Raw genomic sequence first — 19,311 nt, 5'->3', positions numbered from 1 at the left:
AACACAGGCATCTCTATCTCAGTGGCAGTGAGGAGTAGGAGATTGAAATCTCTGTTACCATTGCAAAGAGGGCCAATTTACCAGTTTTCATGGCAACAGGAATGGGGTAAAAATGTCTTTGTCACCATGGCCATAGGGGTCTAATGTTTTCTTATTGACTATTTTTTGCAGAATAAGATGGCTCCTATAGGGTATCTAGGATTCTTAGGTGTTTTTATTTTCTGCTACTATGGCTGATAACCAGTGTCTGAGTCTATTTCACTGGTCAGTTTGAGAGCTAACTGCAAGAGCTGAAACTCGTCTACCTAGTGTATGCCACTTCTAAATATATTGCTTGTTATCTCTTTACAATGAATGATCCCTTCTTGGAATATATCCATAATCTTCTTTGGTTGAGCATTTCAGTGTGAGTTTATCTGCTTATTTTCTTCTTTAATGATGTATTTCTCCTGTAGGCTGCCATCTGGGCTCCCAGCCCAACCTGCTTATTGTATTTGGTCATTTGCGGAGCAAACAGCCAGGCCTTTTAAATGACACTGAGTCTGCTATAATGGCACACTAATGGTATCTGTGCAGGTACCATGCCGATATCCAGTTTGGCAGTTTGCCTAAGAAAACACAGTCTATTTGCGGCTATCCATTTTCTTCGTAATACACCTGATGGGAATTGACACGTGGAGCAAAAAATAAACTGATGAAGGCATTAATAACGCTCCCTTGAAGTAGCTTGAGATCCATTTTGCTTTGTCATTGCGACATTATTTGCTGTGCCCGGCTTATTCATGTGCATAAAGCAAGTGAAGGTAAATGCCCGAGCTGCATTCTTGTTCCAAGTCAAGGACTAAGAAACTGGCATTTTCTCAAGGTGAATGTATTTTTTTTCAGCACAGGCCTGTCACAAATCTGAGAGAACCAAACTGAACTCTGTTGGAAGCCGTGTATAAAGAGAGACTACCTCTTGTGAAAGCAGTATGACAAAATGGTCAGGAGTTCCAGGGATATGAGCAGATATATGTGAATCGTAGCTTTTCTTGTGAATGTTGCCCTAGGCTCCTTCCTCTTGAGTCTCTGTATCATTCCAAGAATATGGAAAGAGGCCTCATAGACCTATAGAGAGGGTCAGGAGGAATCGGGGCTATGCACAGCTTCCTTGGGAAATGTCAGCATTGTCATCATTTCAGACTACTATATATTTCTTGACCTACTGGTGGTATGATGTGCATTTTGCACTGAAGGTGCATTTTATTCCTTTTATGCTCAATGTGGATTTCCTGGGTTCTCTGTTTATCTTAATTTGAAACGCCACCTAATGTTTTTCATGTTGATTTGAAAGATAGAAGGGTTAGAGCAGTGGTTCTTAACCTTGTTGGAGGTACTGAACCCCACCAGTTTCGTATGCGCATTCACCGAACCCTTCTTAAATGGAAAAATAAAATATGATTTTTAAAATTCAAAACATAGGTATATATTTATACATAGGTGCACAAAATGAACAAAACCATTAAAACATGATTTTCACACAAAAACATAATAATGAATATTTACTGCACGAATCATATGAGTCGGGTGTGGGTTTTCACCTCTGCCGAACCCGCGAGACTGACTCACTGAACCCCTGGGGTTCGATCAAACCCAGGTTATAAACCACTGTTTTATAGTAATTCATCCCCCATAGTAATTCATCCCCCATATAGTAATTCATCCCCCCTATAGTAATTCATCCCCCCTATAGTAATTCATCCCCCATATAGTAATTCATCCCCCATATAGTAATTCATCCCCCATAGTAATTCATCCCCCATAGTAATTCATCCCCCATAGTAATTCATCCCCCATGTAGTAATTCATCCCCCATAGTAATACATCCCCCATATAGTAATACATCCCCCATATAGTAATTCATCCCCCATGTAGTAATTCATCCCCCATGTAGTAATTCATCCCCCATGTAGTAATACATCCCCCATATAGTAATACATCCCCCATATAGTAATACATCCCCCATATAGTAATTCATCCCCCATATAGTAATTCATCCCCCATATAGTAATTCATCCCCCATATAGTAATTCATCCCCCCTATAGTAATTCATCCCCCATATTAATTCATCCCTTATATAGTAGTAGTAAGTAAGTAGCAAGTAGTAAGCCAAGTCCCCCCTGTGTCAATTCACTTACCTTTGCTCCGCGCGTTCCTCTCGCCGTATTCCCGCGCCGTTCCGGTCTTCAGGGCGGACTGTGAGAGGAGCCTAGCTCCTCTCACGTTCGTCACGCTGCCCCGCCTACACACATCCTGACAGCCAATCACTGGCTATCAGGATGTGAGTGGCAGCGAGACTGGCCAATCATTGCATTTGAGCGCGCTGCCCTGGCTGTTTTTTTTTTTTGGATCACGCTGCAGAGTCCCTGCCGCCCGAGAGGAGGGAGGGGAGCGGGCGCCCGGCACACAAGAGCCGCATTAAAGCGTGTAAAGAGCCGCATGTGGCTCGCGAGCCGCAACTTGCCGACCACTGGGCTAAGCGATGTTGCGTGACCACCTGCAGCCAATGATGGACAAGCGGGGCATGTCATCACGAATTATATGAGTCGGGTGTGGGTCTTCACCTCCGCCGAACCCGCGAGACTGACTCACCGAACCCCTGGGGTTCGATCGAACCCAGGTTAAGAACCACTGGGTTAGAGGCTTGTGTTTTAAGCTTCATGCACACTGGACATTTGTCAGGAGTTTTCTTCTACATCCAGTAATCCTGTGTCCATGCATACATAGGCTTTTATCATTGTTTTTTGGCAGGGCGTTTTCAGGCTGGGAAAAAACCCAGAGCTACTGTGTTTGAGTTGAGTTTTTCAGCTGCAAAACACGGCTATCCAGCATTTGAGTTTTCGAGCCTCAAGCTTTTGTGGGAGTATAGTTTTGTGCTGCCACCCGATTGCTTCCACACAGCCCACTTGTTGCCAGCCTCCGCCCCCCTGCACGTTGTCTCCCAGGCTCTGCTTGCCCATCTGCAGGCCCGGGACCAGCCAGTGGCTGTTGGTGGCTAGAGGGAAGGGAGGAGATCAGACACATCCGCTCCTTTCCCCTTCTTGTCCTGACCCGGAAGGGATGTGACATCCCTTTTGGGTCCCCATTGACAGATTCCCGGTCACCAAGGCCGGAAAGAATATAATGCGGTGCGATGTGCACTGTATTACATTCAGTGGAGCACAGAGGAGGCCTGCATGGTCTTTTAGATCCTGGATGTCTCAAAAAAGAGAACCTGTCACCAAAAATCATAAAATAGGGGACTTTTTGATTAAAAAAAAGTGTTTTATTTTTAAAAAGTTAGTTACAACCAAGCATATAACCCCCCCCACCCCAGATTTTTCAAGGCCCCACACATCTGTACATACAAAATTAAAAGCATGTACTGGGTGCCTAAGCATGAAAACGACGATTGCGATACACATGTTACATATCGCCACGCACGCCAGAGTGAGAACAATAATTCTAGCACCAGACCTCCTCCATAACGCTAAACTGATGACCTATAAGGAGCTTTAAAAGCATCACCTGTAGAAAATATAGAGTCTCTAAAGTTTGTCGCCATTTCATGAGTGCACACAAGTTTAAGGTTTGACATGTTGGATATATAGTTATTCAATCCAACCTTGTCTTTTATATTTTACTAAAAAATTTGATAATTTATTGCTTTTTGTGCCCTAAAATTAACTTAAGTGTATTTTTACTGACATTTTGCGTTTTCTAGACTTTTGTGAAATCGTGTGACATAAAAAATAGAACCAACACTATTTTATTCTCTAGGGTCTCTGCTTTCAGAAAATATATCATGTTTGGGGGTTTTGTTTCATCTTCAGGCCTTAAATGATTTTTTTATACGTGTGCAAAAAAACGCAAAAACGGCTCTGGCAGCAAAAAGGGATAAAGGATAAACCTGACACTCCCCTTTCCTGAGGAGCAGCCAATCGGTGCTCATTACACTGCAAGGTCTCTCTCCTCCCTGCTAGTCCCTGGAGCTGGAGACAGGCAGGAAGGGGAGGAGGAGATTACAGCTTAATGTTATAAATATTAAACGTTTAAGTCGCTTAAGAGCCCCTTTTGTTTTTAAAAGCCCCAGACATTGCTAAAAGCAGGTTTTGGTTAAAATGTATATTTTTTATCAGGACAAGTAGATTGTCATGAGGGACAAGTAGATTGTCTTGAGGGACAAGTAGATTGTCTTGAGGGACAAGTAGATTGTCTTGAGGGACAAGTAGATTGTCTTGAGGGACAAGTAGATTGTCTTGAGGGACAAGTAGATTGTGGCCCCGATTTAGTCCCTGGACAAGTAGTTTTTTCAAATGTTTCCACACTCCTGTAATGCTACAGGTGTTTTTATAACGTCCAGTGTGCATGAGGTCCCATTTTTTTCCCTCACTGGTGAGAGTAATCTAAACGGGAAGTGATAAAAGTCTCCAACCGCAAACTGAAGGATTTTTCTAGTAGCTGGGGAAGAGTTAGAATTTCTAGCAATGTTTTCAATGCTCTCTTCCTGCCCAATGACACCCGCATATTCATTTCCTGTATGGGCATCAAAGTGGCAGGAACGTAGGGAAAATGTCCCCATTCTGCTCATGAACAGAAATAAAAACCTGATCGGAACATTTACATCTTCCTCACTATATTAGAATCAAAAAAACTATTTTATCTAAACTTTTTTTGTGAAAGAGTGAAGAGATGTTAACACCCTATGTCAGGTTTTAATTGCTCTGTGTCCCTGTTGGGGAAATTCACCTTCTCTATTTGTCTTGATGACCATAATTGCAAAAAAGTGATAGGAAACTGGAAATGTTGGCTGAACAGGAATAGGGGGGATATCTTGCAGGAGGACTCCTGTTCTGGTGACAGCTGTCTAACGTGTTTTCCCTATTTTCATATAGATTTCCTCTCACCTGCTGTTGTATAAAGTAAAGGGAAATCAAATGATACACACAGCAAAGCATTCCCTGCATTAATGTAAAAAAAGTGTTCCAGTGACGTATCTCCCCGTCACCCCCCTTATACTTACCTGAGCCCAATCTTGATCCAGCTCTATGCTTGTCTACAGCAGTGTTGCTCTCTCTTTCCCTTTGTTGACACAGAAGTTGCAGCAGGAACCATTGGCTCCTGCTGCTGTCAATCAAATTGTGCGAGCGAGAGGCAGTGCGGAGCCGAGCCACGCTGTGTGTGCCAATTGACACAGATAGCAGGGTTCAGGAGCACACCCACAGGTGTGCCACCATAGGCAGTAGCTCCCTATGGTAGCACAAAGAGAAGAGAAGGAGGTTTAAATGCTAGTGGGGGATCCCAGAAGAGGAGGTTTAGGACCACTATATTCAATAGCATTGCACAGAGCAGGTTCGTATAACAAGTTTGTTATTTTTACAAAAAAATCAAACTGTGGCCTTGGTTTGCTGGCTCTTAGGCAGCTCTGACCCATGCCTAGTGCCTGTATTATGCACCCCTGAAGAACCTCAGATGGCGCCCCGCTTTCTATTACTGCATGTAACACACTGAACAATGCCTGTACAGCTTCTATCCAGCAAGAGTTTAAACATCTAGACTCGCCACGTAATGTTGGATTGTAGGAGATTTTTCACACTGAGAGGAATATGATATTTCTTTTAGTATCTGAGACAAAGCACAGTGTGATTATTTATCCTTTCATTTTTTTTTTTATGTTTTCATTACATCTTGTAATACTAAAAAATTATATTTTGAATTGCACAGGTCTTTAATGCCAAAACAGCAGAGCTGCTTAGTCACCATCAAGTGGAAATTAAACAGAAGTTTCCAAAAGAAGGGTGAGTCAATGTCACATGCTGTTCATTTGTTCCATATTTTATAGTCGGCTGTTCATCTTCATGCATGCTGTGTACTGGCTTTTGAGGAATATATGCACCTAATTGATCCCTTTTATATCACTTTGATTAGAACTTTTTTCAATGCTTTAAAAACTAACAATACACAGTAGTCTTAACCAATACATCTCCTAAGACAGGAGAAGGTCACTTGAGCATTGCAAGGATTTGTTTTATGACCGCTTTTTTATATATTATGCAGTTGAACTCTGGTATTATCAGACTTTAGACTTATTGCCTGCAGTTAAAGCCCAAATGTATTACTGTAAAGCAGTCAAGCTGCATATGCTTTAGAAATATGCCAGTGCTGGGTTTTTTTTATATTTTTTTTTTACACAGTGGGGTTGATTTACTAAGACTGGAAAGTGCAAAACCTGGTGCAGCTCTGCATGGTAACCAATCAGCTCCCAGTTTTTATAGTCAAAGCTCAATTGAACAAGCTGAAGTTAGACGCTGATTGGCTACCATGCACAGCTGCACCAGTTCCTGAGCCCTCCAGTTTTAGTAAATCTCCACCATTATGTGCTGCAGCAGGGGGTTTAAATATCTTGTGCATGCAGCATGTTGGTGGGTCAGACCGCTGTTCTCACACACAACAGAATAGCCCAGGTCTCTTCAGTGTCCCCTGCATACCACTTTAATAACAAGTGCCACTCAGGGAGTGATGCTGCACACAGTATGCACAAACAATAAGACAAAAGCATGCGTGTGTATATGTATGCGTGTGTATGTATATATGTGTGTGTGTGTGTATGTGTGTGTATATATATATATATATATATATATATATATATATACAGTATATATATATATCACATACATATATATATATATATATCACATACATATATATATATATATATCACATACATACATACATACATACACACACACACAATGTGATTTCCTGAATTTTTTTTTTTTTAATCCTGTCTCTCAGAGTGGGAATGCACCTACAATGTGAATTTCAGACCCTTCCATTATTTCTAAGTGGGAGAGCTTGCAAAATCACAGGGTGTTCAAATACTTCTGTTCCTCACTGTATGTGCAGGAGTGGCCATTTTTTAACATGGCTAGGGAAAGAGGTTTTTAACTAGGGCCTATGTCGATGGACTGTGGGCTTGGGTCAGTGGTGTCAGTTTGATATCAGTTTAGGACACTTCTGAAATCATTCAAAGTTCATTGACGGGTGCATTTGGCCTGCATCTTAAAGTCAGTTAATTAAGGAAAAAATTACACTATAATAAATATTTTACTATTTTTGTTATAAATCGGAAATATTACAAATGAGTGTGTTGTATTTTCATTTCAGCCAGCAGGTGGCACTCTGTGACCCTTTTCATATGTTCCCTAGACCAGTGTTTCTCAACCTTTTTTCAGTCAAGGCACCCTTTAAAATTATGGATAATCTCAAGGCACCCCAATAAAAAATGTAAAAACTTATTCTACACACATCCAGTACACCCAACATTAGAGGTGATTTATTCTTCCAAAGCAAAGACACCTTTGCACACTGGTACTGATTAGTATTCCAATGTGTCTCTCTCATTTTCTCTCCCTCATTCTGCTAATGTGACCCCAGTGCTGACGGAGAGGGGCAGGGGAGGGCCAAACAAGGATGATGTGCATGCACTCAACAACCTCCTTATCAACTGATGTCATTGGTTGTTAGGATGCTGGCAGCTAGAAGGTCATAAAAGTGCACAATGAAAACCTGTGGCTTTGTGTACTAAAAGGCAGGATTGATCCACCTGCTGGCTTGTATAGAATTTTTGGGCATTTTATCAAGGCACCCCTGAAGAAGCCTGAAGGCACCCCAGGGTGCCTGGGCACCCTGGGGTGAGAAAGGCTGCCCTAGACTATTCTTTTCTGTTTTACTGAATAAAGCCTGTTAAAGCCTGTTTTATTGAAGTGAAAATCCTGTACAGATCTAAATAAAGCTGCTCCTTTTCTGCCTGTTTGGGTGGCTCTGTTAGGAGAAAATAGCTTCTGCTGTAACCTCCTTAGACCATGTTTCGTGTATCCATTGTCATGGGAGCAGGTGGTATATAGTTATAAATAACAGTTTTAGTTTATATAGTATAAATATTCATTCTGGGCATACATCCGTGAATGCATATGGCTCTAATCGCGAGTACTGCCATGTCTAGCAGCTTTGTATTTCAGTTTGTCATGGATTTTGACACACTCCTGTTTCCAGGACTGGACACTGCACCTCTTCCTCCCAGCCACCTGAAAACACCAGGATTTGACACGTGTGTCAAACTGTTGGTGTACATGAGGCTTTGGTCTTATGCCCTCTCCAGCTAGATTTTTCAGACTTCTTAGAGGGCTGTACTTCAGCCTCATGTCACATGACTCTGTGCACTGCAAACTCCCCTTCTTGCACTCCGGTATGTGAAATGGGCAGTGCTTTATCAAAGAACTCACTTCCCTGTATGTTTGGAAATTCTGCTTCAGGGGCCTTTAGAATAAAAGGAATCTGGAACCCATAATGGGTTCCAAACTTTTAGCCCTTTAGCAACTTTTTAGCACTTGCATACACTTGAAACATCTAATTATGCACATTGGAATTAGAAAAAGATGGATGTTTAAAGCGGTGTTAAACCCAAAAACAAAAATGTCGTTTATTGAAACTTACCATCTGTTTGAGGCTTTTTCCTCTGTTTTCACCTGGTTATCTGGCCAGTAACACACCTCCTGTATTAGAGTTCCCCCACTCTGGATGAATGAACACAGCAGACAGCAGCACTGCCAGTGTGGGGAATGATGGGAGTGGTAAAAACGTTAGCAGATTTGAATACAAATAAATTGAAGCCAAACTCCAGTTCACTGTTTATAAACAGTTACAGCAAACAGTTTTTCTTTTTGGGAAGGTTTTACATTAATAAATAAAAGCTGATCCTTTTAATCACCTCTGCCAATGGTAAATGGGTGGTCTCATCCATGTAAACTGCTACATTTTGCCAGAGAGCTTGAGCTTCTGAAACACAACAGACCTGCTGGCTGGATCACCAAGTGAAAATAGATGAAAGAAAGACTAAAAAAGAACACTAATCACATCTGATGATGAACTGGTAAGCTGCAATATAATGTTTGCTTTTTGGGTTTAATACTGCTTTAAAGTTTACAAACACTCACTTTATTTAGATTATTCATACACACTGATATTTAGCACTGTAAGAAAAAAAAAAAATGGTAAAATGTATTTTTTAACACGTAGTCTGTTTGCATTGGATTCAGTGTTTTTCTTTCCACTTTCAGATGGGTGGAGCAAGATCCAAAGGAAATTTTACAGTCTGTGTATGAATGTGTAGAAAAAACCTGTGAGAAACTAACTCAGCTGAGCATAGAAATCACCAATATAAAAGGTAATAAAAAAAATATGTAAATGAGATGGTATGCAATGTACAGAACCTCATCTGTCCATATTAATGACTTGGACTGACAACTGACTTTTCGTACAGAGGATCCATTTTTTGAAACTAAAGTATTTATTGTGTTCATATTTAGAGTGTATATATTGGGTTTGAGTTACTAATACTGGAGAGTGCAGTCTGGTGCAGCTCCCGCATGGTAGCCAATCAGCTTCCAGGTACAACTACACTAGATTTTGCACTCTCCAGTTTCCATAAATCAACCCCATTGTGTTTTTATTTTCTGTTGTTACAATGCATTGCTTTTGTGTTTTTTTTTATTTTATAGCAATTGGAGTAAGTAATCAGAGGGAAACAACTGTTGTGTGGGACAAAACTACCGGAGAACCCCTATATAATGCTATTGGTAAGTCTTTGAGCCTTTTACAGGCAATTTTCTGCTTTCTGAGAGAAAAGGAAAACTGAAATTAGCAGAATATCAAAGCCAACAGTGCGTTGTCTATTCATTTGAAAGAATACTGGCTACATATATTACGTTAGTCATTCATAGACCCTGGCAAACAGTTGCTGGCCAGAGGGCACTGGGTTCAGAAGGGTTAGAAAAGCATTTACCTGATTAATTGGTGATTTAGGGTTGTAACTTGTATCAACGTCCTTGGTCACCTGACTTTAGACATCGGTGACCTAGCCCTATGTGAAAGCACTCTAGCTCTCTTAGAATGAGAGAGCATCAGAGAAGATTTTTTCTATTTTTCATTCAGGCTTTCATTTTAGTCAATATAGCTTTCAGCTTGCATGTGATCAATAAGTCCTAGTGATCACATGATCCAGAACCTACTGTAATTGCTACCTGATGAACAGTGGAGATCCTGGCTGTTGCTGACAGCCAGGCTTGATAGCCAGCAGCCGCACAAACTGTCGGCTGCTTGCTTACAAAGGGAAAATATATATTAATGTATCCTTGGCATGGCGACTTGGAAAGTTTTTTTTAAATACAGATTGTGGATATAAAGGAAATAATATAGGTGATTTGTACATATACTTAAAAAAATAAAAAGTGAAAGCAATAAATGCAAACTACAAAGCCTGTCTCTCTTTGCGTAGTGTGTCATTAGTGTGAGTCTGTCAGGCTCTACTACATTGCATAATGCTGACATTCTAACACTGAGTATGCTGAAAGGAGTCAGAGTAATAATCTCCACAGTCTGATTGCCTCCTTCATTCCCATTATTGGCTGGGTGTAGGTCCTGGACCAGGCTGTAAGCAGTGGAGAAAAGTAAGGTCAAGAACCCAGCTATGCTCTCTGGTTATGATGCTTGAGAAGGATTACATATATTTCCCAAGTCATCTTCCAGGACAGCTTCACATGAGAGATAGGTCCTCCCACCAGGAAACACCTGATCCAGTTTTTTCTTAATAAGTGGCCTTTCCGCCCCTGGGGTCCTCCAGTATTTGTGTTTCCTCCGGCCAGGAACTACCCCTGTTTGTTATTTTCCCTAGGCCGTCTGGCGGGGTACAGTGGCCTCCTGGATGGGGCTACCCCCCTTTTTTGCTCAGCAAGGCAGGGGCTTTACGAGGTGGCCTCATTCAAGGATCCTGGACATCTGCTTTGGGCAGAATTAGGGGACACAGCACCCCTCTTTCCACGCCTATCTGTGGTCTTGTGGGGCTCAGCAGGGGAAATAGAGCCCGCTTTGCTGAGGGGCAAGGGATGGGTAGCCTGTGGGGTAAAGCCTAACTTCCTCCGCTGCATGCCGACATCTCCGGCGAGGCACTGGCAGCGCGCGGGACGATGACCTCACACTTAGGATCATCATTTCCGAGCACCGGGACTCGTGAGCGTCACTTCAGGCGCCTGAAGAACAGGAAGAGGACCGCTGCCATCTCGGATATGGGTGGTGGTCTACAGAGCTTGCCCCACACCACAGCCCGCAGTCCGCATTCTCCCCCCTCCTTTCCTCTTTCTCCCTCTCCGGCACCACAGGGGGTCTCTATCTCTACTTATGGGAGCACTTCCGGGTGGCCTCCTAGGAGCCCTCTGCTTACAGGAGGCCTGTATTTTATGTCTCTCTGTTCTTACATGGGCCCACTGGAGGAGGATAGGAAGGACAAGGAGGATCCTTGTGAGATGAGGAAGAAATGCGCTACTTGCAAGAAGAAACTTGCTAGCTCTTGGAAAAAGCAGCTGTGCCAGGTGTGCATTGACAAGCTGATCAAGAAAGAGTCAGGGTCTCTCTTTAGAGACTTCCTACGAGATATGACTCAGGAAATGTCCAAAACCTTTCAAAATTTTAGGGAACAGATGCAGGAACTGACCCCAGATGGGCCTCAACCTGGCACCTCAGGCATTTCCCCACCAGTCAAGAAGAGATAACAGGACCAGGGCACTATTAAGGATCAGGAGGAGGAATTATCTGGCACTTTCGACTCAGAAGAAGGCGAGACAGAAGAACAGGATCACAAGTCACAATGGCTCCTTTTTCCGGCAGAAGACACAGAGGGCCTATTGAAAGTAATTTACGACACTCTAGACTTAGAAGAACAACAGCTGGATCTCTCTCTACACAACCAGCTATATGCAGGGCTACAAAAGAGAAGCCGCCGCACGTTTCCGGTCCATTCCACACAATGGTTTACCATCAAAAGGGAATGAGTAGAGCCGGAAAGGAAAGCCTTTTTCCCTAAAATTCTTAAGAGGCGATTTCCATTTAAGGAGGAAGATGCGTCAATATGGGAGTCTTGCCTGAAACCGGATGCTCTTTCAAAAATTTCAAAGAGCACGGATCTATCCTTCCAAGACAGGGGCTCCTTAAAGGACCCAATGGACCGTAAGGCAGACACATTCCTCAGAAGAGCGTGGGAAGCATCCACAGTAATATTTAAACCAGCAATAGCAACGACCTGTGTTTTCAGGACCCTAGATGTATGGCTGGGTCAGCTCCATTCTCGCCCTGAACAAGGTACACCAGCGGATGAGATTCTAAAATCACTCCTGGTTTTGGAAAAAGCAGTGGCCTTTATCACAGATGATACCTCGGTCGAAACCGGACGAAACCATTAAATACACAGCAAAATCAACTTTGCTCGTAAACTCTGCTAGAAAAGCCATTTTGGTTGAAGTCTTGACAGGGGGACGTCGCTTCCAAATCCAGACTGTGTGGTTTGCCCTTCGAGGGAAAGCTCCTTTTCGGGTCAGAGCTGACTTTGGTTCTCGAGAGGTCTGCCGACAAAAAGAAGCGATTTCTAGTTCCCAACAGGCAAGTGGGACAAAAATGTTTTCGTCCCAACAGGCAGCGTGCAGCCAAAGAAGCTAGATTTCAGGGCCAGAAGAGAGGCTGGTTTTCAAAAAGGGGGAAGGAGAAGGGATGTTTTCTCTTCAACCCCAACCAGGACAAAATCAAAACTCAATCCAAGTGACTGGCAGAGCCAGGTGGGAGGAAGCCTGGAATACTTTCACATGCAATGGCAATAGACTACCCAGAATCCATTTATCCTAGACATAATTTGAAATGGCTACAAGATAGAGTTTCTACAACTCCCTCTTTCTACAACTCCCCCCTCACAGGTTTTTTGCGACTCCACTGCCAAAGGAGGAGGAGAAGGCGGAGGCACTCGTGAACCTCCTGGAAGAAATGCTACAACAGAATGTAGTCAATCAGAGAAGGAAGAAAAGGGAAAGGGATTCTATTCCCATTTTTTCCTAAGAAGGAAGCACGCGCAGATTCAGAGTGGTTGGTTTGATGGGGAAACATTCACATGCTGGAATTCAGGAGAAGATGGAAACAATCCAACCCAATGAAAATACTACAGATGCAAGCATGCAGGGGTGGGGCGCACACATGGAGGGCTGCCTGGCCCAGGGCATGTGGGACCAGGAAACCACAAAAAGCTCATCAAACTTCAGGGAATTACCGGCAGTTTTCAAGCCGCTTTTCAGGAAAAAATAGAAGGGAAAGAGATTCAGGTCCTGTTGGACAACATGACAGCCGTTTGCATACTTGAACAGGCAAGGGGGGGTACAAGGTCCCCAAAGCCTTTCCACCATTCAGACTACTACCAAGAGTGGTACAGAAAATACAGACGTCCCAGGCCAGGGTCATCTTAATCGCTGAAGTTAGCGGAGGATCCCCTAGTGGTCAGATTCCTGAGGGCTATCACTAGATGTGGGGTCCCATGCGCACCTAAATGCCCACTCTGGGATCTAGGAACAGTTTTAAGGAGTTTCTAACACGATCCATTTGAACCCTTGGGAAAATGTTCTCTCAGGCACTTAACCCTCAAAACCACCCTCTTGGTAGCCCTAGTCTCTACTCACAGAGTCAGCAAACTGCAAGCACTGTCGGTGATAGAGCCTTACTGTACAGTCTTGATGGATAGGATCATCCTCCATACGGATCTGGCATTCCTGCCAAAGGTTGCATCACACTTCCACAGAACAGAAGAGATTGTAATACCACCCTTTTGAGGGAGCCCAAGCAACACCAAAGAAAGAGACTACAACAAAACTGATGTAAGAAGATGCCTTATCGTGTACATAGAGCACACTAAAGCATGGAGACGCTCATCCCGCCTCTTCGTCTTATTTCAAGGCCCAAGGAAAGGATACACTGCCTCTAAAAGCACCATTGCAAGATGGATAAAGGAAGCCATCTCAGAAGGATACAAAACCGCATCACTGACGCCACCATCTGGCTTGAAAGCACATTCAACCAGGGCCACTGCAGCTTCGTGGGCAGAGAGAGCCGGCGCCTCCCCCGGACAGATCTGCAGGGCCACAACATGATCCAGCTTCAGTACATTCGCCAGGCACTACCGGTTTGACCTGATCGCCAACAAGGATCAGGCGTTTGGCAGAAAAATCTTGCAAGCGGCAGTACCGCCCTAATGTACGTATTCCTATTCAATCCTCATGTGAAGCTGTCCTGGAAGATAACTTGGGAAAACACAGGTATTTACCTGCTAACTGTATTTCCAGGAATCTTTCAGGACAGCGTAGCTCCCTCCTGATTAGTGTGTAGTTATAAGCTGGTGTTCCGTCATACAATGGACTAGATATGTGTTGTTCCTACAGTTTTTTTTATTTGTGTTTTATCCTAGACCTTTGGTTATATTACTATACTGAGGATCCCAGGGGCGGAGAGGCCACTTATTAAGAAAAAGTGGATCAGGTATTTCCTGGTGGGAGGAGCCTATCTCTCATGTGAAGCTGTCCTGGAAGATTCCAGGAAACACAGTTAACAGGTAAATAACTGCATTTTTTTTCCAGGTGAGAAAATTGATGTTTTTAGCCAAATGAGATGCATTGATTATTCTTGTGCCAAATGAGATGTTTATTTGGAACCCTTACGATCCAGTGGGCTTTGTTTTTTGCATAGACCACTGCTGTTGCCATAGCCAACTCTACATTAACACCTGTCTGAACCTACAATGAAAGTATATGATGACGTTTGGTTCTGATAGTAATAGGTCTGTACACTTCAATGATATAACAGTTTGGGCTTCATGATCCGAATTGTCTGAAGAGGGGCTTCCCTTGTTGTCCATGTAAACAATTGGAGTCTCTCTTAGGCCCCTTTCACACAATGGGTCCTATCAGTTCCACCTGTCAGTTTTTCAGTAAATGCACTTGGGTCTGTTCACACCTGCTTATATCTGATCTGGTCTGCTAAAAAGAGGCAGAGGGGGATCCCTCCCTCTCAGTCCAGGAGGATTGGAGGGCAGTCGGGTGTAAACATACAGCGGAGTCCGTTTAAACCTGACCGCCCATAAAGCAGACCGGGATCTGTCCATGTCCACTCTGCATAAACTGGACACGAACTTGTCATCTGCCTGCTCTGATCAGCATGGGATCAGTGGACAGATCCCCTGCTGATCATAGTAGAGCCTGCCCTGTGTGAGAGGGCCTTATATTCTTTCATATACTGTGTTTGTGACCTTAAAGCGAGATTATGGTTAGAGCAAGAAAAGCAGCTTTTGTTTTATTCTTCCAATTAGGAGGCCTTCCCTGCAGAATTTTATGACCAGTTGGCCAGGCATAGGGCACAGTCTGTACACACAAACTGCAGAGAATCATGTGATGGTAATATGCTGACCATCCTGCTTTGGAGGCTCATACAGACAACAGTTGTATTCAGTGGAGCCAATGCTGTGTGAATAGCAATGCAGCAATAGAATGCTCTTTTTGTGCCAGATTTGTAAAGAATCTTTTGCCTCCATCCCATACTAATGTCGTTTTTCAAGCCTTTTTATGCTTCTTAAGAGGTAAAGTGTCAGTACATTGTTTAGGTTTAATTTGTGAGCTTCAGTGAAAAATATCAGTAAGCGAAGTGCAAAGGTTTGCATTTAGATGACTAAGCAAAGTAAATTATCAACCTGCTATTTGTTTGTACAACCTTTTTAACATGGGTAGTGGACACATATGTCAATCATTAAACAAATCATTTCTACTTAAAAAGTGATTTCTTATATTAATGTAAACAATGGAAAACACGACCATTTTGCTTGTCCTTGCAAGATCAGAAAATTGTCAGTGCTTTTTAGATTTAACAATATGTAAATGTTCTCCATTTCAGTTCTACAAATAATCATGTGTATATCTATTTGATATCTTTTGTCGAATTTGTCTAGAAAATACAATAGGGAGGCATCCTGGTGCCTGGACTTTTGTCAGCTGTCCGCATCCACCTTCCAATTTGCGGACCTCACTATAGCCGAAAGATGGCTACAGAGCAGTCATCCAGTTCTGGGAGAGCATCTATTGACATCCTCCCAGAACCCCACCTAACCCCCCCTTGTGTGCCCCTGGGGTGCATATTGAGCCTGCTCTGTGATTGCTGTGATGATCAAAGATTAGGGTAAAGGGCCAGAGACGAGTATAGGGACAACTGAGAAAAATTACTTGTCTTAGCAATACTGTGAAAATGTACCTACAGTGGGGAAAATAATTATTTAATCCCCTGCAGATTTTGTTAGTTTGCCCACTTAGAAAGAAATGAAGACACTATAATTTTTTTTATCATAGGTGCATTTTAAATGATAGAGACAGAATATCAACCAAAAATCCAGAAAATATACATGATACAAATGTTATAAATTGAGTTGCAGTTCAGTGAGTAAGTATTTGATCCCCTACCAACCAACAATAATTCTGGCTCCCACAGACCACATGTGCTCATGTGGTACACAGATTAGTCCTGTCAATTTAAGAAGGTGCTCCTAACGACAGTTCGTTAGATGTATAAAAGACACCTGTCCACAGAATCTTTCTTCCATTCAAATGCCTATTCCATCATGGGTAAGACAAAAGAGCTGTCAAAGGACGTCAGGGAAAACAATGTAGACCTGCACAAGGCTGGAATGGGCTGACCATTAGCAAGAAGCTTGGTGAGAACAAGACAACTGTTGGAGTGATTATTCGCAAATGGAAGAAATACAAAATACCTATCAATCGCCCTCAGTCTGTATGTCTGAAATTCCTCCTGAAAACTAGCTGTGCACATCCTGGTATGTGAGTGTGTCTAGGCCCTCCTGTTCCTATACAGCCTCATAGCTGTATATCTACAGCGTGAGATCTACGGCACTGTTGCCTCTGACTGTTAGTCTCAGAATTGGAGTGAGATTTAGTGATATCATTACTGTGTAGCTCACACTTGTTGTTTGTAGGCTCTGACATGAGGAAACCAATGTTCTGGCATACTTAAATGGTTGCCTCCACACAGAGACACTGTGCAAGGTATGGTAAGTTAGCAATGGATAAAAATCCGCTATGTGGAGCCTACATGCAATACTGGTGACTAGTCCTTTGCCCTCTGCCTGCCTTTTTTGGGGCACAGTTTCTACAAGTAGATCCCCTCTTTATGAAAGGTGAGGGATATAATTGTATAGTTTAATAGCACATATTTGACATTGCTTAGGGAGCCGCTGAAATAACTAACTTTGTAATTGGTATTCGCTATATTTTTTTTAAGTCTGTACAGGCTTGCAATTTATCCATTGTGCCCAACAGGAAAAAGTAATATTTTAGCGTGATACTTTAGGGGTAATTCTGCAGCTTTCTACAATTAAAATCTAACTAAAGGCAAACATATTTTTTCCCACTTTGGGTAGAGTAAGGTATGAGTTTTTTTGCCATCTGTGTCGCATTGAGGAAGTTTTCCTTCACTTCCTGACCCATAGCCAAACAGTAAGTTAGAGGAAATCCCTGCAAATTAAGGGAATTTTCCCTCTGATACTGTTCTGGGGACAACTAGTAGACTAGTTGACATGAAGTTTTTATTGTTGTTTTGTGTTCCACAGCAATACAAAACAGCAATGCTAACACCAAAAGCCAACTTGTACTGTTCATGTCAGACGACAATATTGTATGTGAATATTTATTTTCTTCTCAATGTTCACTAACTGGGAAAAAATGATTCACTGTGCTAACTTTATTCTTATTATTTTTGCTAGTTTGGCTTGACCTGAGGACCCAGTCAACTGTTGAGCGGTTGTTGAAGAAAATTCCAGGAAGGAACAAGAATTTTTTCAAGGTAAGACAATTCACGATCGGTTATCACATGTGATATTTGTGTTTTTATTGTTTTGTTTTTTTTATATCCTGTGTGATAATAAGAGTCCATTCATCAAAGTAAAAATCAAAATTTAAGTAATTCATTAAATATGTGACATAAATAATGCCAAAAATGGAGATGAACTGTTATCAGTTCAACAAAAATAAATATTTACTGTACATCATGGTATAGAAACTTCAGGAATGTACAAAATAACAATAAGGGCACATTTACACTTGCTTTGACTTAAAGACACATTCAAGTGCCTACCACTTCAACATGCCTTTTTGATGCTTTGGTGATGCTTTTTTGATGCTTGGCAAATGCTCTGTGTGTTGATTTTCTATTTGTTTTAAAGAGGCTCAGTAGTACCCCCCACTCAGCAGATCTCCAGCTCATTGGTATGCTCATTCAGCTGATCCCCAGCTTATTCGTACCTTCCTTGAGCAGATCCCCTGCTCAGTAGTACCCCTAGCTCTGCTGATGTCCCACTCACTAGTACCCCCAGCTTTGTTGATACCCCAGTCAGTAGTAACCCCCAGCTCTGCTGATCCCCTGCTTAGTAGTAACCCCCAGCTCTGCTGATACCCCACTCAGTAGTAACCCCCAGCTCTACTGATCCTCTGGTTTGCTCATCTTCCTCTTTCTGGTCCCTGCTCACCTCCCACTATAGTGCCTCCCCACTGTACCCCACATGTGACATCTGGTTTATCTTGCTCCAGTCTGTCAGCTGTGCTGATCCTCTCTCTTCGTTCCCCATTCACCTTCTGCTATAGCGTTTCCATGTTGCTTACTACGTGTGCTGTCTGCTAATTGCTCTGCTGCAGTTTGGACTGCGCTCACCTTCCTGCTGCTCCACGCTGCACACCAGATGTGACGTCTGCACCAGACACTTCCGGAATATATACACATGAACTGGAAGTGACTGCTGATGACACCTTTCTGGTTCGCTTGTTTGTTTTCCATTAAATCCTGGGAGATCTTATACCTGCAATACCTCCAAAACGAAGCAAAGTGAACTGAATAAAAGACTCTCAAAAACTGCAGGCACTGTTAGCGAGCTTTGTAATAGACGTCTATGGAGACGCTTTGAAGCACCAAGAAAGTGACATGCGGTATAATTTTTGAAGCAAAACAAATGTAATGTGTAAACTGGAATGTAAGCCTACCATTTTATTTAGTGACAGGTGCTTTGATTGGCATTCGGAATGCTTTGAAAAAGCGTGTCCAATGCCACATTTTGAAGTGTAAATGAGCCCCAAGAGAAGCCCTGCACTGGCTAGTAATCAGGGCCAGTGCAACCACTAGGTGAACTAGGCTGCTGCCTAGAGCACAGCTGCGGCTGATGGTTTACTTATTGTCTGCCATGGCCGTATCTACGGGGGTGCTGGGGAGGGACAGCCCCCTCTCAGATTTCAGTTGTGCTCTCCCAGGCTGGTCTTTTCATGGACGCTGTACCTTCCCCCATCCCTGCACTCATGGCTGGGACAAGGGGAGGGCAGTCTGGAGCA

The 19,311-nt window shown here is 42.8% G+C and overlaps 1 protein-coding gene across 7 annotated transcripts in view; it reads left to right on the top strand.

The window, feature by feature from the left end:
• The window catches only part of GK (glycerol kinase), a 109,273-nt gene that overhangs the window by 25,427 nt on the left and 64,535 nt on the right, over positions 1-19,311 (top strand). For all 7 annotated transcript variants that reach the window (XM_089653014.1, XM_089653010.1, XM_089653011.1 and 4 more), the window contains 4 exons: positions 5,744-5,817; positions 9,139-9,245; positions 9,580-9,657; positions 17,700-17,779. In XM_089653014.1, the coding sequence (XP_089509140.1) occupies positions 5,744-5,817; positions 9,139-9,245; positions 9,580-9,657; positions 17,700-17,779 (339 nt within the window). The remainder of the gene's footprint in view (positions 1-5,743; positions 5,818-9,138; positions 9,246-9,579; positions 9,658-17,699; positions 17,780-19,311) is intronic.

This window comes from Staurois parvus, unplaced genomic scaffold (assembly GCF_062004578.1).
Source record: "Staurois parvus isolate SC_StPar_1 unplaced genomic scaffold, SC_StPar_1.0 ptg000696l, whole genome shotgun sequence".
NCBI classification, from domain to species: domain Eukaryota; kingdom Metazoa; phylum Chordata; class Amphibia; order Anura; family Ranidae; genus Staurois; species Staurois parvus.
This window is presented reverse-complemented; position numbering and strand designations above follow the sequence as displayed.